This window comes from Lipophrys pholis, assembly GCF_963383615.2.
Source record: "Lipophrys pholis genome assembly, chromosome: 12".
NCBI lineage: Eukaryota > Metazoa > Chordata > Actinopteri > Blenniiformes > Blenniidae > Lipophrys > Lipophrys pholis.
In genome coordinates this window covers 24,760,878-24,785,393 of record NC_137641.1, presented here as the reverse complement: position 1 = coordinate 24,785,393, position 24,516 = coordinate 24,760,878, and the positions used below count along the sequence as shown (strand labels likewise).

Below are 24,516 nucleotides of genomic sequence, written 5' to 3'. Positions count from 1 at the left end.
TGCACCCCCCCCCCCCCCCTGTCACTGTGCCATAACTGACAGAGGAGAATAACACTCCATTCAGCCCTCGGCCCCCAAAGACGGCTCCTCGGGGACACGAGTTGTCAGGTGCGCCTGCAACTTTTCTTCCACTCGTCGGCGCTGCCACCAAGAAAATAACTTCCCATTTATTAAGGTGATGAAACAGTTTCCCCTCACTGAGTTGGGGAGTCACGCCGTCAAACACCACATTTTTTCAGAATCAGGGAGGTTATCTAATTTCATTTGAATTTAATTAACTTCATTTCAGGTGATTTAAACCCTGAATTGCTTGACCAGCTTATTACATAACGAGACAGATTTTAGTGAGATGTATTGACGAGCATGAGCAAAAAAACAAAAACAAAACTGCTGAAAAGCATTACGGGTGGAAAGTTTTGTCAGCACTGAATTTCTCATAAGATCGTCTGAACAATAAGAATTTATTTACAATCGCTAGGTTATATTAAAATTGCTAGTCTGCATGTTCACTTTATGAAGATACCAATAACACTAAGCAAGCGCTTATAATTTCAACATCGTCTTCTTGTTTACTGAATATTAACGTAAAAACAGACCATAAGTGTGCTCGTCTTTGACCCACCTGACAGGTGAAGGATCATTTTACATCCTTATGCGTTCCTTCGGGCTCGCCGCGTAATCTTCAAGGTCGCTGACAAGACAAAATGTTTCCGGTGCGTTTTCACTCTCCTCCTGTAATACAGAGGGAAAAATAGGCACAATTAAGATTATTATGCTGAATAATCCAACTTTATTCATGTAGCACCTTGATGTAACACATCTCATCTCAGGGGAACTTTAATGTCGAGACCTTAGAGAGAACAACCATTTCCCCTTTGGGGGATGAGTACTAATAAAAAAATGTAAAAATAAAGTGTGGAGTAGGAAAATGTCTGCATTTAGACTGATGATATACTGTACAGTTTTGACTACTGTAAGGGTAACCAGCACAGTGTCGAAACCAAAGTTATACCACATCGTACATTCATAAATACCAACATGATTTCTTTCTTGTGTATGCAGCTTAACATCAAATTGTTATGATGCGACGCGGCAAGTCACACACAAAGCAACGAGAGAGAGAATCACATTGACCAAGAGGCCTGTGTTTCTCACGGCACTTTAATGAAAACAAACAAAGAAAAAAATCTCAGATGTATTGTAGTGAGAGCAGACATTGGCAGAAAAAAACTGCTTTAAAAGTCGTTCAGTCCTGTGTTGGATAAAGCAGTATAGAAGATGAATGGATGAAAGCAACACACAACACAGTTGGAGCAACAAGAGCATGAGAAAGTAACTGGAAGAGACAGAAGACAACTGGTGAAGCCGAATCTCCACAGGACGGTAACATGACCGTGGACAAAAGCACGTTTTATACAAAGCTTCCGTCATTTTCGAGAGAGATTTACCAATCCGTGATAACTAAGCGTGAGCTTCCTTCCAGGAATCACTGGGATTTCGCCGTGCTTTCCACAAATGTAATTTAAAGCTGCATTAAAGAAGAAACCATGTGTGAAGATAATCTACCAATGCAGACGTCTTATCTCAAATGTTCAGGTGAAAGAAACTGTGTGGAACTTTCGGTATAGTTAATCAGTTAATCACACTTTCTGCATTACTCCATTTGTATGGTTAGACAGTAAACACGCTTATTCTTGTTAGTGTACACGCACCGACTGTGATATTGTGAAAGACTTTACTCACTGTCCTCTTCCGTTATTTGGAATAGTTTTATTACAATTAGCACTCAGTGTAACAACTCATTTGATCTGAACAACAGGTGCATTTCAATAGTTTTTTCTTCAGTGTTTTAACATTGTTTGCAATGGTTGCAACTGGGAGTGCAGACACACACAAACATATATATATAATATATATAATTCTCAGCAAAATGACCACATTAACCATCAGTTTTTTGGTTTTTAAATGACAATAAAACATGACAAATGTCATCAAGCATCGCCAAGCTGAAGCAGTTTATGCTTTACTCGTCTACATTTGGTTCAAAGTTGGAATTTCAAATTGAGGTGAAACAAAAGACTGAAGACAATTAAATGATTATAAAATCAATCATCTCTCAACCAACAAATTGTATTGTTCGACCTCTTCATGAAAACCGTGTCAGTTAATAAGTGCTTATCACTCCAGTGAAAGCAATTGCCTTCTAGAAAATTACAGCAGTGAAACGTTCGTTACTGTTTTCATGCTTCAACATCTTTCAAAAATGCTGAAAGTTTTAAGGAGCCAAAGAAAACGGCGTGGAACCAGCCCAGCTATGGTCGAATAGAGGCTCATATGTTAATTACAGCTACATTTAGGGTGCAGCAGCAGAACAAATGACGGTGAAATCATATTAGACCTGCAGAACAACAGCAGGAAAAGAGGCTTTCTAAAGTTTGCTTCCTGAACTTCCTCTCACAGAGACGCCACTGTCGCGGGTTTTCCTCGCCGACACACGCGGTCGGCCTGCGAATAAACCTGCTGATGTGTCTCACGCCGACTCTCGGGGTTTTCCACCCCGTTGTTCGGCAGCAGGCTGACTGGAGTCTCTGTCTCTCGCTCGGCGGCGGAGGTTGTTTTGAGAGGAGGGTGGACTTGCACCTGTTGATGAGCCCTGACGTGGTTCTGTCTCTGAGGATGTGCCTCTCTTCAGAGCCGCAACACACTGTGGGAACAAACGCTGTCACACAGCCTCGAGCGGAGAATCACAAGAGAGCGAGAGAGAGGGGGGGGGGGGGGGGGGGGGGGGGGGGGCGCCACACAGAAGACGAGGGAGATACAAATGTGGCCCCAAATTAAAAAAAAAAAAAAAAACTGTAGTACTCTGAATACCAAAACTAATGAATTCAGATTCAGGATGCACGATACCGATAACGTCATGCTTCTCATAACCGATTCTGGCACCGATAACATTTTTAATAGTTTATACACACACCACAGGTAAAGAAAGGCAAAGATGTAGGTGGGATGTGATGAAACTAGTAGACTTTTCACCGCCTCTCAGCTGATCATTTATTGCGTTGTCTTTTTCAGAAACAGTGAAAAACGGCCACACCGGTGACGTCCACGTTGGAGGTGGCGCATCAACATCACGTAATCCACACTCCAACAGCAGGTAGCGGCGTCATAGGACAATCAAACGGATTGACAATGAGCAAAATCAAGGCAATGTTGGCGGTTTATATTCGGATCTAATTATCGGCACAAAATGTCCTAATCTGACTTATATGTGTGAAGTCATTTTTTTCTAATATCCGGCCAATAATTATCAGTACCGATAAGTTATCACGCGTCCCTAATTCAAATTGTTAAAAAGACACACGCGTCGGCGTCAGGAGCTCTTTGTGTTTCTAGGAAGGTTCATTTCATCAGTATTGAAATGGAAATTTTGTTCATAATATTGACAATGGTGGTAATATCAATGTGTTCATTGTTGTATTGAAGAAACACACCAGGTAACCAACAACATTTATTTGTAACCTTGGATTTCATTTCATGAAGTATGATATAAATGGACGTTACTATTATATATATATATATATATATCTTGATCAACGGGACTTCTCTTCCTCCCATCAAAGACCTAGATACCAAATGCCGTCTGTCCTGAGCTTAAAGCATTGTCAGAGACTGCACACACCCACACCACAGACATTTCTGTCTGCTGGCCTCTGGCAGGACGAACCGCAGCCTGAAGAGCAGAACAACCAGGTTCTGCAGCAGCTTCATTCCTCAGAGTCATGAGACTCTGCCTGCTGTCAGGTCTTGAGGACGATGCAATAATACAGTGCAACAATCCAGAATTTATTATAAACCCGGTGCAATAATTCCTCAGTGCAACTCCAGTTTTTGTGACGCATCACTGGCACTGGAATGTTTTTTAACTCTGTGGTTTTATACGTTTATTGTTCTTGCATTTTTAGACACCTTTGCAGTAGAGGTGTCCATGTATAGTTCTTTCTATCTATCTATCTATCTATCAACATGAATTTATGGAGGAATCCCTGCCAGCCTGTACTTGCACCAACCTGGAATACTCACTTTGAGGCGAGCTTGCTTACATCTGTATTTTCACTGAATACAACAATAATACTAAACTTTGTGCACCACAGGAAACATTTACCCACCAGTGTATTGATCACTGCAGCAACTAAATATTAACAATATTCATCTACTTCCTGGTCAAAAAAAATCCCACAAGTACTACACAAGTGAGGATACAGTGAGATATAGGAACCGTGTTTAAGATTTCTCTCAAAGCATAAAGAAAGATGACCAAGTCCAGTTGACCTGATTCAATTGCTTTGAGATTCTTCTTTTAGATTCCTTTAGAGATCATTTTCTTACCTCACTTCATTTTGCTCCACATGTTTGAAAGGCATTTTGTCCTGCAATGGAGGTTTCACTATGTTCTCCTTTGGTACTCAGGGGTGAAGGGGGGAGTCTCACACCTTGTCATCCACTCTTGGTGTCGCGTTATGATCGATGTGGTGACATGCCGAGATCCACTTCTCATTTATTTTCTACAACATCTTCGTGGCAAGTGGCAGAGCAGATTTCAAAAACGTCGTGCCTCGTCTGTCTGGTGACTTCTTGTCATTGTGACAAAATGCCAATATTTGTACTGTATTTCCAAAGCCTCAAAAGACTGAATACTTCTGCGTGCCACCAGTTAGTTTGCTCGATCTTCTGCAATAAACTAGCATTTATTTTTCTGTGGCTCACAGCGGATTTCTTCTGAGTCCTTTATGATAAAGTCAAAACCCAGAGAGAGTCACTAAAGCCAGGGGCTGTTGTTATTCTGTCTGCAGACAGTGTGCGGCATTCGACACGTCTTCACGGGGTGTTATCAGTGAATCACTGTTTCTTCACACATCTTAATAAATGTGCTACTCCCATTGCCACCAACATAGCAAATAGTATAGAGACACACTATACTACTGTTAAATCAAAACCTGCTCATTCACATTTTGGAAAGTTTCCATATCGTACTTGATTCAAATCCAAAAATGTAATTCCAAATTAAGATTAATCTGCCATTGAGCCCCTGAAACAAATTTTCACTTTTAAATCTCCCTGAACAAGCACACATTAGATTATATTTGAAATAAGCAAACTCTAATGTGTGTATAAAATAATTCAGACTTCTCGTCATTCATTATTTTTTATTCCATCCTGTCCTCTGTCACTGGTCAAAACTTGATTCTTACTGCCCTCTAGTGGCTGATTGTCACAGCTCAAGCAGAACAAATGAACTGCTCCTCATAAAGCTACTGTGTAGACTTCAATCATTCATCTGGTGTGTGACTACACTGTGTTACATCTGCATTTCTTCAGAACCAACAAAGGAACTGAATGACAAACATAGAATAAATAAAGAAATAGTTGAAAATTGTGCTGCTTCTGTGAACATTTATGAAAACTAGTAAAGCGCATGACACTTCCTGTATACATTTTCTCACTATAACATCAGTATTGTTGCTTTTGCTCTTTACTTTGGAAAAGCATCTCAGTCGGAGCACCTTTTGATACCCAGTACAAAACTAGTGCACGTGACTGTAAGTAAATTCATCAAATCTACACCAAATACATCTTATAAGTCATATTTACTGACTAACTTTAATATGACTTGTTAAAGTCGTGTAAGTCTTTAAATACCCCTAAATAAACTGCATTGTAAGTGTTATTCTAAAATACACAATTAAATATGTTCCTTTGCAATAAATTATAAAATACATACTGGATGACCTCCGAGCACTGGTTTTTTGTTATACATAATGGACATTTGAAGTCCAAATATCTCATAATTATATGAAAGCTGCTTCTCGTTTATGGAGGGAATCAGAATTAAGTGCAGTGAAACAGTATATAAGTACAATTTCAAAAGGGAGGTCATCGGATTAGACCAAAATGACTTAGAATATTATAATACTTAGCAAAATCACCAAGTTCTACCAGCTATATAGATTAAATCTTTCTCCACAAAAGTTGTATCACTGAACGAATAGCATCAAAATCTGGAGATAATAGACATTTTATCAGCTATAGTTCCATAACAAGAGCACCAAGTCAGTCTGCTGTTAGGAAAGTGCTGTCACCGTTACACTGCTGTGTGGAATGTAAACTAATCTACAATTCATTGGAGCTCTGTACAGACTACAGAAACAATAGACACATTTAAATGTATGCAGCCATACATGCACGGTTAGAGAAACGCATACATTTTCATACATTATTGGGGAATAAGTGTTCATCAGAAATTCGATACAAAACTTTTCTGGCCAAAACAAAATATAGACAAAACCGCCATAAAATACCCACATTATTCATTTTTGCAATGTGAAGTAAATCCAACTTCACTGAACTGTGGCAACACTCACCTGCACATCAGCTGCAGTGGTTGGTCGATGTTTCCTATTGCAGAACAAAAAAAAAAAACATTTTCCCCAGCACGCGCGTGCTCGTGAACAGCTTCCCAGGTGCGTTTGATTTTTTTCACACCTGTGGGTCTTTCTGGGTCACATGACCTATTGCCTCTTTACTGTTGTTACACTCACCGGTAAACAGTGGTCGTTGCATAACCGTGTTTCTTTCAATGATTTTATTACTTTCTACCTGATAAACACGTGACATGATATTTCCTACATGCGGTCAAACTTTTATCTCAAGAACAAATGACAGGTTTATAATCTATAAAACCATCAAATATTTCCTTTTTGTTTTGGTGCAAGCAAATATAAATTTGTTATTAAAAGTTATATGAACATCTTTTCTCAAAAACTGAAAAAAGGTTTTAATTCACAAAGTAACATTAGAAAAAAATTTGATTTTTAATTAAGTCCGCAGCTGCAAAATAAATGTATTTATTTATTAAAAATTTTTATTTTTATTTATTTATTTACATAATTTCTGAAAATAAAAAAAATTTATTTTCGTGCAAAGAAAGAAAATTCACTGAACTTAGTCACATTTTGCATGAAATTATAAATCTATTAACGTTTGATAAGTTGTGTGTTCTAAAATGACTTAGTGGGTTTATGACACAAATGATACAATAGAATCTTTATTTTCATTCGTTTTTTTAATAAAAACTAATTTACACTCATGTTTAAGGTCCATTTAGAAGGTTTAACGTAATTTCAGAAATCATTGTAACGATTCTCCTGATATAATGATGAAACGAAATCTGTTGGAATCTATGAAAGCGTGATTGTAAACCACAATGACTTCACATGATATTTATTCAAAGGTCCAGTCTGTGCAGAATTATTGAACGGTACCATAGAGATGAAAGCTGTGATTTCTGCTAAAGTTCAGTTTTGAACAATGAATTCCTTTTTTCCTGTAAACAAACTCAAACTGAGCATCAAGCCGGTCGGCTACCCAGCGTCGGAGAGGAAGTGCTTTTTGTTTTGACAACTCGTTAATGATTAATTACTCTATCGGTCTCATGCTGTCTGCATGTGGGTAATTCAAAATGATCGCAGTGGTCTTATTGCAGGACAGTGGTAGTAACAGGTTGATATTAACACACAGTAGGGAAAATACAAGTCAACATGATTCAGAAATGTTGTTATTTATTGTCTTTAATGGCTAAAAGACATGTTTGGTTGTATTTTATGTGACACAGTGGAATCCACAGCAGAGCGGAAGCTCTCTCTCCATGATCTGGGTCAAAAATGAGAGCCGCTGTGGCCCGGCTCCTGAGTCCTGGCTGCAGTCCTTGTGCCCATGAAAAAAGGGCCTTTACAGAGTGCCTTCTTTTAAAATGCAGAGGGTGGGTGGAGGGGTGGAGGTGGGGCTTCAACATACATAAGAGACTCGGACAGTCCACCAGTTCAATTTGGCACGGCATCACCGGACAATTTGCGCATTGCTGAACCTAAAGGAGGAAGCTGATTGGAGCCTTCCTTTCATTTAGAGGCTCTTTATCCTGTCCTGAGGCTGGTGAGGGAATAATCCTCTTGGACCAGCCCTCTTTAGGAGAGAAACGCCAAGTTAGTGATGAGAACCGGCAAATTACTAAGGACCGAGGCTTTATCCTGGATGTCGGAGGTGCACAACGTGACTGGGGGCCAGTCTGGAGAACTGGTCCTGCAGCTCGTTTGGGACTACCTCCACCAGAACCACCACGACTTCCTGAGGAGCCCCCTCTTCCCCGTGGTCCTCTCGGTCACCACCTACTTTGTCCTGGTTGGTGTGTACACCGTGCTCGACCTGCTGGCTCCCTCGTGGCCCTGCATCAACCGCTACCGGCTGCACCCCGACAGACCCGTCACCTGGCCCAACATCTGGACCACCCTGGGGGTCACGGTCTACAACCACCTGCTGTACATTTTCCCTGCTGCGGTGGCCCAGTGGCTGTGGAGGCCGCCGACCCCTCTGCCTCGGGAGGCGCCCACCCTCTGGAGCTTCCTCCTGGGAATCCTCGGCTGCATGGTGGTGTTCGACTTCCAGTATTATCTGTGGCACCTGCTGCACCACCGGGTCCCCTGGCTGTACCGCACCTTCCACGCCGTGCACCACCAGTACAACCAGCCGTTCAGCCTGGTCACCCAGTACCTGTCGGGCTGGGAGCTGTTCAGCGTGGGATTCTGGGCCACGGTGGACCCCATCCTGCTGCAGTGCCACTGCCTGACGACGTGGGGCTTCATGGTCTTCAACGTGTACGTCTCCACCGAGGACCACTGCGGCTACGACTTCCCCTGGTCCATGCATAACCTCGTGCCCTTTGGCCTTTGGGGAGGCGCGCCGAAGCACGACGCCCACCACCAGCGCCCCGGCACTAACTTTGCCCCCTTCTTCTCTCACTGGGACTGGCTGGGGGGCACGCACACCCTGTCAACCCCCTCCGGCCAGACAGCCGCCGTGGGAGAGCCAGATGAGATGAAAGAGGGAAAAGACTGAAGAGCTTGAATTAATCACTCATTGACTCTCTCTCTCTCTCTCTCTCTCTCTCTCTCTCTCTCTCTCTCTCTCTCTCTCTCTCTCTCTCTCTCTCTCTCAAACTCTGTCTTTTGTAGCTGCTCTCGTTCTCAACTCTCCTGCAGACTAGTTCATCTCCTTTCTATCTCCCGGCCTCCTTTTTCCCTCTCCAGTATATTGATAGTCTCACATCATATTGGTATTTTCTTCTTTCTAACAGAATAAGGATTTATCTTCACAGTTTAGGAGGTGATAATCAGTCTAACATTTCTTGACTGTCTGGTAAGTTGTGCTTTTTTGTTTTGTTTTGTTTAAGTACAATGATAGTATAGGTTATACTGTTGTATTATGTACATGTATCTCTTATTCGTAGAGATTTTTCCATCCATGTTATTGTACCGATGTGTTCCTACGTGTCCCTGTGGCATTCTCAGGTCGGTTTCCACACATTTGTCATACGTTTTAAGCGATTGTGAAAAAAATTTAATAAAATTGATGAAAACACTAATCTGCTGTTTCTTCTGTTATTCTTTGCTGAGTCTTACTGGGTATTTGCTGACGGTAGATGGCGTGATCTGTCAGAATGATTACACACACGTTAGCACGTACATTCTCCCTTCCCTCCCTCCTCGGTCCTGACCCCCTCACACTCCCACACATGAATAGCGGTCTTTTAGCTGCAACCCAGTATGATGCGTGGCTGCAATACTAATCTATCGCTCGCGCTTTCTGAGACTAAATGAGTTTACCGCAAGAGTTCCGAGAGACGTTCCTCCAAATCTCATGTCTTTATGATACCGAGGCTTCCACTGTGCAATTTTCAGAACGCAGCGTTTGCCAAACCTGTAAAATAACAATTTGAGGTTTTCTCAACTTTTGCTCATCAAGTCAAATAAAAGTGAAGATAAAAAATGATCAAACCAAACTTTTACAAACTGGTATCAAAGCGGTGCAGAAGATTGATGAATGCGTTTCATTAGGACAGAATTGACCATCAATGCAGAGTAATATATCTTATAAAGCATTATTTTTTACACAATTGCTTACACTTCAACAAACTAACCAGCAGATGTCCCTCTTCTTTCCAACACGACAAGGATTTAAAAACATGCAAAGCAAAAAGATAGAAGAAAAGAGAATCATACGCTCCTCTTTATAAGAGTCCTAGCTGTTGTTTGAATGTTGATGGATATTTACATAAACATGTATTGACTCGCTGTGTTGTAGTGGTGCTGTTAAGGCTGCTTCTCTCTGTGACTCTCCACTCTTTGTTGTTAGTCATGTTCTTTCCTGACATGCAGAACTGGTTTGACATGTTTCTGGCTGACAGGGGAAGTGACTGTTGCCACAGGTCATACTTTTCCCCAGAGCAACACTGAACTCTAGTGTATCCGTCGGTATGTCTTTGTTTCAAAAATCCAATGACAGTGTATTGTTAGATTCTCTCCCCATGTGTGGCGATTTCTCATCGTGCCGAGAGTGAATTATTTAATTCAACTCGAGAATATAATGAAGTAAAGCTGGAGTGTTTACAATCAAAGGATTACTAAGGATCGACGGTAATTTACGTTGCAGGGTCATGAAAGGAAAATGTTCTCTTGTGCAAGAAAATGCAAGAGCTTGTTGTACTTATTAAGGCAAATATTGCATTAAGACCTCCCACTTACAACTTTTACCGCCTTGCATGCAAACATGTCAGACTTGTAGTTTCTCCAGAATTGTTGCAGCTTACACGTCGTGCAAAGAACATACCATAGATATTTCATCACAGTGATATGCAACACAAACCACGACATGAAGAAAGCATATGTGCAGCAAGGGAGTTACTTAATGGAAGTTTTCTTTTCTATGCATTTGGGGGGGGGGGGGGGGGGGGGGGGGGGAAGAAAAAAAGGTTGATCAATTCTAACAACCCTTTGAAGAGGTACTGCACCCTCTAGTATGCTATTCCTGCATGAACTCCATTATTTACCCAAAACATGAAAGTAGAGTGCCTGCAGCTCAAAAGACTAGAAGTGACACAATCTGATCACAGGCGTCTTTAAAATTGAACAACGGGTACAAAAACAAATGGTATCCAAAAGCAACACACAGGTGTAAATATGTTTGGGAGGTTTAAAACACTGTGAGATGCCATTTTTTACTATTGGATTTTCAGAGAGAAATAAAACAGGCACTATTTGGTGGTGAGCTACAGTACCAGATGGCAGGACAAAAAGTGGTAATGAATTAAAATGAATGTTAGTCACATTCTGAATGAATGAAATAAGTTCACTGGCAGCCCCGCAGGCAGTTAAGTGTCTTCATGGTGGGATAATCACAAAGTTTAATTCTTGTGTGTAAAGGTTGCAGGTTTATCAGTAGTCGTAGAAATGTGTGATTGTGTCTCCAGATAAAAACACAAAAAAAAACCCTGATCTTGCTAGATTGGTGGGGAAATAATGTGAATGCAATGAACTTCTTTATCCTAATGATAACACAACTTCAGAATTACAAGTGATCCCAAAGCAACAAATGAAAGACATCACAAACCTACAAAAAACCAAACTTACCTTGACATGTAAAACCCTCTAACCAGCAGATATCAGGAGGAGGTATTTAGTGCTTCTTGAAGGTAATTAGAAATTCTTTTCATTTAAAACACCTGAAATATGGTTATATTGAACAAAAAACTGATACTTGATTTGAGAAGTAAAGTACTGAAGTTTGATATTAATTGCATGGACACCCCTCTCTCAGTAAATACTTCCATTTAAAGATACATTTATTTTCCAGGTGTTTTATGGTCTGCTGGTTGTAGTGATAAGAATCTCTATAGCGATCATCATTCTCCACTGGTGTTCATATCCTGCTGGAATTAATAAAAGGTCCCCCCCCGCCCCGAGGCACTTTGAAGGAAAACCTCAGACATGTTGCCATGTACGTCCTTAGAGTATGACTTTCTTCGCCCTTCAATGATTCATGCTCACGGGGTTATTCTCTGCAGAGTGCAGCCCGATGAACTGCTTCCATCTTTATGTCAATAATTTCTTCAAAGTTAATCTTCACCGATAAATTCTCTGACTTGAAATGTGGGGGAAGTTCTGAAGTGGTTTCGTTCAAGATATTGCTCCGCCTGTGTGCATGCGTGCGTGTTCTTTAGTCCGGGTTACGCACTGAAAATCACCGAGCGGCGCTGTGTAAGCGCAACACAGCCGGGGTGTGGCTCAGCTGCAGGTGAAAAAACAGGCCCTCTATTCACAGTGTTGACAAAAGGTAAGACGACACTACGCAACAATCATTTACCTCTTTTTAACAACTGGGCCACAACCTGAAAACCGGAAGCTCTCCGTGGTGTTTTACTGCGAGGAAGACATTCCTGGGGGTGGGGGGGGGGGGGGGGGGGGGGGGGGGGGGGGGGGGGTTCACTTAAAACAGAAGTAGCTCAACTTGTGAGAGAAAATCCTTCAAATGGACTAATACCATTGTTGACTATTGTCTCATGTGAGACTTTTCCCTGATTAGTCACTGTGAAGCCTGTTGACAGGAAGATGGATTCGGGGTTTGATTTCAGTGTTTGTAAATGATAAACAAGTTAATCCTGTCTTTGGAGTGTCAAACATACAACAAAACACCATAGACGAAAAAAAAAATAATCCTGATTTATCAGGGCTACTATTGCTAATTTTCACAATATCAAACAAATTGCCATACATTAATCTCTCCTGCTGTTTCAGTCCTGCTTGGTTGTTACAGTTTTACATCATCGGCTAATTTAAAGCTTCTGCTGGTTTTGATAAGTGCCGTGAACTTCGTCCCAATTGTCAGCTGAAACTATCATGCAGGATAGAAATAGAGTGAGACATCCAGCTGAATCTAGTTTCAAACAACACTGAAAACCAGTGAGATGACACAGTATTTCGATCATCCTGCGTGCATGCCCCATCACGCTTGAAACTCACCCACCCTCATTCTCACACTCAGCTTTTCTCCAGGCAAAGGGGAAGGCAAATCATTAACCACAACCTACAATTAAAGCACCAGTTGAAACAAAAAAAAAGGTTTACGGACATCGAGTTGCGAAATACCACATTCCATAAATTCCTGAACTCTCCTTCAGAGACGGACTCCCACTCCGCCCGTCTCTGAACGTAGCGAGTGACCTACATGACACAACACCGAAATGGAATTTCACACAAACTGCATTCCTTTTGTTTTATCATTTATTTTAGAAAAGTATTTAACACTACAAACATCTGGTCGCTCCTTTTCTTTAAAGAAAAAAAAATAATAAAAAATTCACACTCAAGCAGTTTAAAATGGGAAAAAAAAAATAAAAGTTGCACAAGTAGATACGCAAGTCAAGATCATTTAAAAGGCATTAAAAAAACAAACAGGAATGAACATTAAATATAAATCTCTTGAGCCATTTCTCTATTAAGTTAATGTCGGTGTCATGTTGTTGCAGACGCGTCTCTTTTCACAATGAGCTTCAAATGCTGTGATCGAGTCGGTCAAAATGTTGGGGGAATAAAAAAAAAAAAAGTACTTTTATTAGGCAACATGTGAAGCCAGCTGCTTAATGTCAGTATTTACCAGGCCTCCTTCCACATTTGAAAAAAATGAGTTCATTTTAGCACCAAGCTTCGGTACCTGCGCAGCAGCATCAACGCTCTCCCTCCCCTGCTCGTCATATTTCACATTTTAAAGAAAAAGGTCATCTTTGGTCGTTTCTGGTCGCCTGGCTGCGGATCCAAAAGTCTCCACAACGCCGCCATCAGTGCGTCTGAGAGCAACCCGCAGCACGCCGTCAGTCTTCTCCCTCTAACAGGAGCTGCTCTGCGTGTTCCCGCTGTCCGACACGTACGACTTGCTCTTCCTGGAGTACTTCATGGAGCTGAACGACACCCTCATCCTCTCCACTGTCCGGCTGCTGCGGCAGAGCAGCGTGTTCTTCACGTGCTGCCGGAAGTCGTCCGACACGAAGTAGTAGATGAACGGGTCCAGGCAGCTGTTGAGGCTGGCCAGGCACAGCGTGGAGGTGTAGAAGCTGTACCCGTTGTTCACCACGCCGTCCTTCAGCAGGGAGTAGTGCACCACCAGCATGATGTTGCTGGGGACGAAACACACCAGGAAGGTCACCAGGACGATCACGATCAGCATCACGGCCCGGTGCCGGTTCTTCGCCGCCGTGCTGTCCCCCATGCAGTTGCCCAGCGCTCTGAGCAGCATGACGTAGGCCACGATGATGACGATGCAGGGGACGAGGAAGACCACCGTCGCCATGAAGATGAAGTAAAAGTACGGATGTTGGATGGAGGGGAACGGATTGAAGGGGTCGTGGATGACGCTCACGTCGTGGCAGGTGGTGATGTTGGGGTCCTTCAGCTTGGCCGTGTGGTTGTACAGGTACAGAGGCGTGGTGGTGAGCCAGATGAACGCCCAGATGGCAACGCAGACGCCGATGGCCACTTTGTTGTTCTTCCTCTGCTGGGACAGAGGGTGAGCCACCACCCAGTACCTCTGCACACTGAGGCAGGCGATGAACAGCACCGAGCAGTACATGTTCCCGTAGAAGAAGCCCACCAGGACCTTGCACAGGGGCTCGCCATAGATCCAGTTGTTGCCGTCCAAGTGGTAGGCGATTTTCAGAGGCAGCCAGATGACAAAGAGCAGGTCGGCCAGAGCCAGGTTGGCCATGTAGATGGAGGACGGGTGCTTCTTCTTGGTCCTGAAGAGAAAGACCCAGATGGCCATGCCGTTGGTGGGAAGTCCCACCAAGAACACGATGATGTAGATGATCGGGAAGAAGACGGTGGTCAGGTTACTCTTCAGAGTCTGTGAGGCTGCTTCATCCACAATAACTCGATCTGAATCTGTAGGGTCCACAACCCCAAAATGCCCCCGACCTTTACCTAAAATAGAAAGCACAGTAAGTATTATTCATTCAATTCAATAACTGATTAGACAAGTAATAAGTCAGTTTTATGTAAACAATTCTGTTTTTTTCAGTCCTTTTTAAAAATAGACTAAATATCTGTTTGAAAGTTGACAATTGTTTTTAGGCTGCATATCAGACATCAAATTAGAGATGTTTTTTAAACGAATTACCAAACAACTAATTAATCAATATTCCCAGCTTTGAAACATATTCACATGTAAAAAATTGACATTTTAAAAACGAATCAATTAATAAACTTAAACAATTTTCTCTCACTATTTATATTTATGCTATATTTTATTGGGTTTCATTGAGTATGTTGGATCATGAAATGCTATTGTAAATCGTTTAAATCGTTCCAAAAATCCTTCAGCAAACAAAAATGACCCCCACTCTCCTTCTGTCCCACCCTAACAATAAGTTGAGAGTTGTTCGTGCCATATAACATTCCACAGTATCATTGTCATTATGTTGGAACTGGTTGGTTGAAAAGAAGTAACCTGAAACACGTTTCTGTGTCTATTTATATTTTTCCTTAGAACAAAGAAGTTGAGCAAACACAACCCAAAAAAAAAATCAAACAAACAAACTCAGAATCAATCAATGGAAAACATTCAAACAAACTAACTCTCAATTAGAGATTTTATTAATAAAACTAAATTTCCCAGCATGCCACGCGGTTAGAGAAAACACTGTAATTAATCAGCAAATGATCAACTTTTCCCTCCCAAGCTGTGTCATTCATAACGACTGGTTTAAAAACCTGAAGCATAAAACAGCAGAATTCTAACAACAATTCTACCCTTTGAGGCGACTCTAAACGTCTCATTACGTAAACCACGCAACCTTCACACACAAACAAACACACACAACAACGTCAGATCTCTTACCACTTATGCCCGAAGCGTGAGCGCAGAAAAATATCAACAGGAGCGACAGCGACACTTTCAAATCCATTTCTGCGCTCTTCAGTGTGACCCCGAGACTTCACTTCTCCTTCGAACCTCTCCTTCTGAAGACGAGCCGCTCCTTTAGAGTCTGAACAATACCTCCGCCACCTCCGAACTCCAGGCGCGAGGACACGCCCCGAGACTACCTGTGCGCCCTGACGTCAGCTCCCACGCACCCACCTGCTCTGAGCGCGTGCGGTTTCATTGGGCACGGAGGACAAAACAATGCTCCATAAATAGACCCACATCTGGTTGAATTGTGTATCTTAAAAATTTATTTCAAAACTTATCGTTTTATATATATATATACACACACACACCATGTCAAATGCGTGAATAACATGTGCAATATCATTTTTATAGTTTTTTATTTATTTCCTGTAAATACACTGTGTACTGTTCACAGGTCTGGACCGTGCACCTTTCCCCCTACACCCCCCACCCTCCTTCTCACACTATATTCTGCTCTTTTTAACTGCTGCACTGTCACTGGAGTTGTTTTTAATCTCACTGTACCTAGTACAAGTGAGATTAAAAGGCATTCTATTCTATTCTATTCATTCTAACAACAGCGACATGTGTGCAAGACACAATGACGAAAATGTTCAACAAACGAGTTGAAGACTTGCTTAGTAAAATTACTATAATGCACATGTTAGTAAGTTCAAATGAATATACCTTTCAAAAGGAATAATGCGTTTGGGCTTTGTGGTATAAGTGCTAATGAATTACAAAATGCACATGACGCAAACAAAGAGGGAGGTTATTTCTCTGAATGCACAGAATTCAGCATAATGTGCACCGACTAACCTAGAATGAGTTTTCTCTGTTGAGAGAAGTGGAAGTATCACCAAACCTGTTGAAACTTGTTGCTCCATGAACTGTCTGTTCATCTTGGGATAAAGTGACGCTCCTATTAAAACAATCTATAGAAAAAGTGTTACAACTCAAACAAACATTATGTGGACTTATCAGTGGATCCTAATTTGAAGTTGATTTAGATTCACTGCATCCCCCAAATATGAGACATTCATAATCTGTCTTTCCTTTTTTTTTTTTTTATTATATTTGTGGAGCTTGAAGCCAACAGGAGGAATGGCACCGGTCAGCGCCGTGGCACAGGAGGAACATGCAAACTCAACAGAGAAGAACCTGGACAAAGGATTGGTGGCGATGATATCACAAGATGGTACAAAAGACCTTCAATGTCTGTCAATTGTTCATAAATCTTTTTTCGATGTAGTTTTTAAAATATTAGAAAACAGTTGAAAGCAGACAACTTCTCTACATATAAAGTTGCACCTTTAAAAATCTTGTTTTATCAGTCTGACACAACAAAACCCACCAGGGTTTAGTTGACTATGATTTAAAAAAAATCAAAATGCAGCGGGATGTCACATTCAGGAAACATTACAGTTTTCTTGACATCAATTATCTTTGCAGTATTCAAACACATGAATGACTTTAATTTGAAGGTTTTAATACGTAACTGATATAGCGTGGCCCAATGAGGATCAAAGTTAATATCTCTGCGGCCATAAAAAGGAGGAAACGGCACAGAAGACGGGTGGATGGCTCGCAGACAGGTGACCCACATCAGAGCTGATATAAATAGCATTTTATTCACTTCCTCGTTGTGTTTGTATTTGTGTTACTTCCTAGACGTCAATAGAAATAAGGTTTCGAAGGGATCGCACCGGTTGTCTCTTCCTGTTGATACCACAAGATAATTAGATTCCAAATATTTCCCCCCGAATTTGAAATAAGAATCTTTAACCACTGTAAATGCAGGTATTTGATGGCCTTTCACTCATGAGGAACAACAACAACAACAAAACTTTAAAGGTGTTCAAATTACATTTCTCACTGCTCTCATTGCTCACTAAACAGTTATGAGACAAGTTCGGGCCATCTGGTTTAACTACCGTACGTGTGTTAAATATGTGCATTTTGTTTTGAAAATAAGGAACATCCAGCCTGACCTTTCAAAGTGACCCGACACAGCATTCAGTCAGAAAGCCTGAATGCAATGCAATGTATTACTGCGGTTTAAAAAATAAAACATAACGGTTGAGCAGATTTATAAGATTGTGTTTTCAAAAAAATATAAAATAATTGTGGAAATTAAAAAGTTTTAGTGTGAATCGGTGTTCTAATAACTGATAGCAATTTATTTAAGAGGATTAAGTTACAGAAACTTCTTTTATTTAAATATATGGTTAGGTTTTACAGTGCATGACTTGACAAATCTTCACATATAAAAGTATTTTATAGACACGAGTCAAAATAACAAGAATTTCTTTGGAAACGAGGAAACTGTTTCAAATGAGGAAACTGGAGAAAACTGACATGCACGGTGAGAACATGCAAACAGATAGAAAAACACAAGTCTCAGACTAAAAATTATTTTTGCCAACATTGATAGACCTTCTAGTGAGTGAATTACATTTTAAGAACTTCAAGGGCTTCAATGAATTCAGTGCTGACAAAGAAAGTTACTTTTATTGACATTAAATGTGTTGCCTCACTTATATACACACACCTAGGGGCTATTTCATCTCACATTTAAGACCTGATGAATTCATAATAATTATAATAAAAATTAGATTAGTAAAATAAGGCAATCGATCACTTCCAGTTCAACAGATGACTGCTTGAAGAAATGCTCATAAAATAAAACATAATACACATAGTACAGAATCGAAACTTCCAGGAAGTCACATGACGCTCCTGTATTTTCCTACAAGTAGCAAACCTGAATGTCCGTTATGTTTCATACCTGAGGTTCCAAAACAATCTTAAAACATTTAAAAAATAATAATAAATAAATCCTCTAACACTCGGTGCTCTGCGTGTTGGCAGTGTCAGACGTATACGTGTTGGACTTCTTGGAGAATTTCAGAGCGCTGAAGGAGACCCTCATCCTCTCCACCGTCCTCTCGCTGCGGCACAGGAACGTGTTCTTCACGTGGTCCCTGAAGTCCTCGGAGATGTAGTAGTAAACGAACGGGTCCAGGCAGCTGTTGAGGCTGGCCAGGCACAGCGTGGTGATGTAGAAGCCGTACAGGTTGTTGGGCGACTCGCCGAGCAGGAGGATGTAGTGCACCAGCAGCATGACGTTACTGGGGGTGAAGCACACGAGGAACATCACCAGCACCGTGATGATCAGGACCACGGCCTTCCGGCGCTTCTTGGCGATGGTGGGATCCGCCATGGTGTTTCTCAGGGCTTTGAGCATGCGCACGTAGGAGATGATGCACACGACCGTGGGGATGACGAACCCCAGCGTTCCCATCGTCAGGAAGTAACCGGCGGCGACCTTCCGCTGACTGGGCCTGGTGACGTCGTGACAGGTCACGATGCCGAGGTTCGTCACGCGGACTTCTTGATCGTACAGGTAGAGGGGGATGGTGATGAGCCAGACCGTCAGCCAGACCACGACGGAGATGATCACGGCGACCCGGTTGCTCCTCCCCCGCTGGGACAGCGGGTCGACCACGGCCCAGTACCGCTGGACACTTATACAGGCGATGAAGAAGATGGAGCAGTACATGTTGCCGTAGAAGAAGGCCACCAGCACTTTGCACAGCCCGTCTCCGTAGATCCAGTTGTTCCCGTTGAAGTGGTAGGCGATTTTCAAGGGGACCCAGATGACGAAGAGCAGGTCGGCCATCGCCAGGTTGGCCATGTAGATGGAGGACGGGTGCTTTTTCTTGGTCCTGAAGAGGAACACCCAGATGGCCAAAGCGTTGGAGGGCAGTCCCACGGCAAACACAATGATGTAGACGATCGGGATGAAAACGGTCGTGAGACCACTGGTCAGGACTTTCCTGGCCTGTGGGTTGACCCACACCCCATCATTAGTCTCTGTGCCGGAGAAGCCTCGATCTGTGAAGACACAACATGTAAATATATATATATACACTGTATATGAAAAGTTGAAATATACCAGGTAAAAAACCTGCTGACATCAGAAACACTCAGCTCCTCAGACCTGTGACCCACTGCTCCATCCGATTTAAAAAATCAGCTCCAATCAAACTACTGCAGACCGACTGATCAGAGCAGGAGAACCTGCAGTAGCGCACTGATTACACTTTACACAGCGTGCAGTGAAACACTTTCCGAAATACGATCCAGTCTCATTTTCCTGGCGGTCAAAACAAAACAAAACAAAACAAAAAACCCTGCGATGAGTGAAATGAGGAAGGAAACATACCTTCTGCCGTCAAGCAGGTCTGGAAGCAGCAGAACAGCAGAAACACCTGAAACCACCGTGTCCGTGAAGACATGGCTGAAAAACAAGGTTAAAAAATACGAAATGTGTCCGAGGGCGTTGTCCCGCGTCGTTTTTCTTTGACGCTCCGGTTTTAAACTGCCATTGCCTCCTGACAGCAGCAGGTTTTCATACCTGCGTGACGTCACGTGGTCACCTGAGCGCGCACGCAGAGCGCACACACTCCAACCTGCTTTCTTTCTTTCTTTCTTGAAAAGGAAATGCTTGCTTCAATTTAAAGGAGGAATCTACTACTATACACTTCATAAAATCTGCAATTTTTTTTTTAACACGCAATGACTCACTGAAACGTAACCTTGTGTGAACTATAGATAAAACTAGTGATTTGTATTTTGAAAAATTAGGAAAACACTAGGAAACATTAGGGAAATCTTACACAACATGATTTTATCAGCTTTATTTAATGTAATCATCCAAATCCTTCTCAATGTACCTGAATTCACCCTGCCAGTAAATAGAAAGTTTTTTTGTTTAAATGTCTTTGTCAATGTTTTACTTGCGTGCCATTTCCCCCCCAGATACCTTGTCATCCTCATCACCAGATAATAATGATGTGTATTTTCAGATGGTTGGTTATATAATGCTAAGACGTTGTACCAGCTGTTTTCCTCATGTTGTACTTACTGAAATTTGATTTCTTAGTCAATATTGCAGCCAAAATTAAATGCATGTACTCGATGGTGATCTGAGTCACACAGTGAATCTATCATCATCATTTTAAACATTTTATTGCCAAGAATGTAAAGAGCAGTAGTGCAAATGAACAGCTTTAATAGCAGTGTGCATTTCTCACCAGCAGGGGGCAGCATGCGACAAACTGAGTGGAAGCGATTTGTTTTTACACAGTCAAAGTGAAAACAGCAATTTATTTCAAGACAAAACGCAACTAACAAACAACAAACATAATGTGTGTATAAATCGATAACATAAATATAAAAAAAGACAATGGACAGCTTTTCACGGAAGATATGAGAGCTTAAATGCAGTTTATCTGCAAAACATTTGTATAAAATAATACATATTGGTTATTTTCAATAAAATGTAACATCTAAGGAGTGACAGATAAACCCATAGGTTTTTACATATACAGTGCAAAATAGAAACACTTCATTCTATTGAATGTTCTATAAACATGTTTTTGTTTAACGTAACCATCCATCATAATGTCGGTTCTGACTTCATTCATCACATGTGACTGTCATTGCACATTTTACCAGCTTGAGTTGGTGTGAAAGACTCTTATACGAGTTATTCTCTATTCACAACATATAGGTAACCACACAAGGCAAAATCCAACAGATTGGCCAAGTGGCTCTGAAGTTCAAAATACAATATTTCAAATTGATTTTCAAAGGTATAAACTACAGGAAATAGTCAGTTAAATCACAGATTTACGATCTGCTTGGAGTGATCAGACCAGTAGTTTCTTGTATTGGCTGTTGAGGTTTGCTTGGAAAGAGTCGATTTTGGTGACCGAGCTGTTTAATTTGGAGCTTTCTGTACGGCTGGATTTCAGAATTGTCCTCGTGCTGGATCTGCATGAATCAGAGGATGAGTGGCTGATGCCGTTCCGCTCCGTAATCTTCCGACACCTCAGCAGGTTGGACAGTTGTCTCTGGCACTGTGACGATCCAAAGTAGTAGACCATGGGATCCAGGAGGCAGTTCAGGCTTCCCACACACAGGAACACCAGGTAGAGAGCATAGGAGCCGTCGGGCGTCTCCTGGCTCTCCTCCACTGATTGGCTGAATTGCAGGTAGTGTGCGAGCATCAGACAATTTGTCGGCATGAAACAGAGAACGAATATCACCAGCACCGTCAGAGCCATCACCACTGCCCTCGATCTTCTGCGCGAGCTTCCCGAAACCCCTTTGGGGACACGGCTGAGGGACCAGATCACCCGAGAGTAGGACGCCACGGTGGTGAGCAGAGGCAGGAAGAACAGGGCGCAGCACAAGGTGATGAAGTAGAACTTCAACCACGCTACGTTATCGACATACTGCACGTCATGGCAGGTGGTGATGTTCAACTCTTTGAGGTAAACGGTCTGCTCGGAGACGACGAGGGGCACGGAGCCCGCGAAGGACAACACCCACATGATGACACAGGCAGTGATGGCGTTTCGAGGCCTCCTCCAAGCCAGGGAGTCGATGGGATACACAACGGCGAGAAGCCGGTCCACGCTGATGCACGCTATAAGAAGAACTGAACAATACATGTTCCAGTAAAAGGCGGCGGTGACCACGCGACACATGGCCCCTCCGAATATCCAGTTGCTGCCGTCAAAGTGGTAGAAGATCTTGAAGGGGAGCATGACGGCGAAGAGCAGGTCAGCAGTGGCCAAGTTCAGCATGTAGATGGCCGCCGGCTTCTTGGGCCGGATGCCACGAGCGAAGGCCAGCATGGCGCAGACGTTGATCGGCACGCTGATAACGCACACCAGAGTGTAGAAGGAAGGTATGAAGATGGTAGAAATAGGTCCCGTCAGAAACAGCAGCGCCTCTTCGGAAATTCCCTGCTTGTAGCTCGGGATGTTCTGCACTCGCCCGCCGGCAGACTGATTCGATTTAAAGTCGTCATCATAAGAAAATGAATCCAGATCTATTGGTTCATCTGTGACTGAGCTGGGGAAAAAGACAAAAGTCCTTAGTCGTGACGTTCCTGTGAAAACAGAAAAAAGAAAGTGTTAAGGTGATCCAACATAAAAAAAAGTGTAAGTTAGTAAAGTGGTAGAGTTACAGACACCAGTCATCCAATCAATCATTGATAAATGGAAGTGACTGACTCATAATAAACGTTTCTATTTTCAGGTTTATCCATTACATGAAGCAGTTCTAGAAGTGTTTTAAATTAAGTTTTAAAGTATTTTGGGAGAGGTCGGTCGTAAAATCAAATGTTAGTTTCAGTCAAAAAGTTGTTTGTCGTTTAACTACCAACTGGATAGAAGTGTAAGAAACATTTTTATATTTATATATCAATATATTATAGTCCATCTATTAAAAGAGACAGCGTTTGTAATCTTAATTATAAGAGCAATTATTATGGCTGACTTCTTCTCTGGAGAAAAAGGCTGCGAATAGAACCAGACACTGCTACCGAGAGGATTAATGGGGATGGTGATACTGTTTAATGTTTGACTTTTATATCATTAAGTAAAAGAATAAATGAATAAAAGGAGTGGCCTTACCCACAGAATTCCCAAAATATAGCAATGACCGTATCATAGCAAACATCAACTGAAGTATTTTCATATCAATCATTTAGCCAGCACTCAGCCTTACAGTGTAGAAAATTGCGAATAAAGCAGATCACGTCTTGCTACAACTTAGAAAAGAATGCGTGACGTCTTGATTTGACATTGCAAACATTTTTTAAATGGGTGAGTGAAGTAGGACAACTAATTGCAATAGTAGATTTCTGGCAAGTTAAATAAAGAACCACCAACAAGCATAAAGATCACACGGTTTTGTCATTAAATGTCTTTTAATAGGTTGATCGCCCCAAACTCCTAATATTCAATGTGTACCATAATGAATAACCACGTATGATGGCCACAGTTGAACCGAACATTCATTTATTGTCTGTCAAACAAAATAACAAAGATTTTCTGCCATTATTTGTTGAAATTAAGAAATGTGTTAACATTATGTAATTGTATATGTTGAGTTATGAGCAAGTTGCAGTGCAAATTAAGTTTTATTCCTACTATAGTATAATAATAATAATAATAATAATAATAATAATAATAATAATAATAATAATAATAATAATATTAATAATAATAATAATAATAATAATAATAATAATAATAATAATAATAATAATAATAATAATAATAAAAACTTCCTTACCATTCTTCATCGCCGCTGAAGAGGCAGAACAGGCACAAAACAGAACCAACAGAAAAGTTTTGGGAGCCATTAGAAACATTGTCCTGCAGGAACTCGATCCGCTTTGCGTCTCCTCCTCGCTGCTTATCGCGTCCTTTCCAGGCTCCTGCTGCTGCGCTTCATCCGGACCGGGGGTATAACCACCGGAGCTCTGTTTCCGCCCAAAGTCCCGAAACACGCAGAACCAACCAATCAGAGAGCACGTTCCTGCACGCTGACGTCACCTTCACCCGTCACGCTCCAGAGACAGGAAAGCCCACTGCTCCAACACATCAACACGTTCCTGCTCATATTAGGACACTTTTCAGGAAAACAAAAGGAGAAAAAAAAAAGAGAGACCAGTTCGCCGGAACAGGAAACAACTCGGCTAAAGGACTGAATAACATTTAAAACGCTTATTATGTGTGTGTGTATTTTAATATCAATAACTATTAGCAGCATTCAAACGCAATTCATTTAACTTTTCCACTTCAAAGATAATGTTTTAATGCTAAT

At 41.6% G+C, this 24,516-nt stretch overlaps 4 protein-coding genes across 5 annotated transcripts; 1 reads left to right on the top strand and 3 right to left on the bottom strand.

The window, feature by feature from the left end:
- Nucleotides 1-8,043: 8,043 nt before the first annotated feature.
- Nucleotides 8,044-8,929, top strand: ch25hl2 (cholesterol 25-hydroxylase like 2; the record flags this gene model as incomplete). Its single annotated transcript, XM_080477638.1, is given in 2 exon segments — nt 8,044-8,862; nt 8,864-8,929. Coding segments are annotated over 2 exon segments (885 nt in total).
- Nucleotides 8,930-13,161: 4,232 nt separating this feature from the next.
- Nucleotides 13,162-15,962, bottom strand: f2rl1.2 (coagulation factor II (thrombin) receptor-like 1, tandem duplicate 2). The gene is made up of 2 exons (XM_080476787.1): nt 15,775-15,962; nt 13,162-14,858 (listed from the first exon to the last, which is right to left on the bottom strand). Exons 1-2 carry the CDS (start codon nt 15,839-15,841, stop codon nt 13,768-13,770), a joined length of 1,158 nt encoding a protein of 385 aa, XP_080332913.1. The 5' UTR covers nt 15,842-15,962; the 3' UTR covers nt 13,162-13,767.
- A 2,024-nt stretch (nt 15,963-17,986) lies between these two features.
- Nucleotides 17,987-20,222, bottom strand: f2rl1.1 (coagulation factor II (thrombin) receptor-like 1, tandem duplicate 1). Its single transcript, XM_080476788.1, has 2 exons — nt 20,054-20,222; nt 17,987-19,722 (listed from the first exon to the last, which is right to left on the bottom strand). Exons 1-2 carry the CDS (start codon nt 20,124-20,126, stop codon nt 18,668-18,670), a joined length of 1,128 nt encoding a protein of 375 aa, XP_080332914.1. The 5' UTR covers nt 20,127-20,222; the 3' UTR covers nt 17,987-18,667.
- Nucleotides 20,223-20,520: 298 nt separating this feature from the next.
- On the bottom strand, nt 20,521-24,142 carry LOC308118032 (proteinase-activated receptor 1-like). 2 transcript variants are annotated; one of them, XM_080477235.1, is made up of 2 exons: nt 23,983-24,142; nt 20,521-22,792 (listed from the first exon to the last, which is right to left on the bottom strand). In XM_080477235.1, exons 1-2 carry the CDS (start codon nt 24,059-24,061, stop codon nt 21,543-21,545), a joined length of 1,329 nt encoding a protein of 442 aa, XP_080333361.1. In that variant the 5' UTR covers nt 24,062-24,142; the 3' UTR covers nt 20,521-21,542. The 2 variants fall into 2 exon arrangements, with proteins under 2 accessions (XP_080333361.1, XP_080333362.1); XM_080477236.1 differs by having other exon boundaries at nt 20,527-22,755; nt 23,983-24,129.
- Between the last annotated feature and the right edge of the window lie 374 nt (nt 24,143-24,516).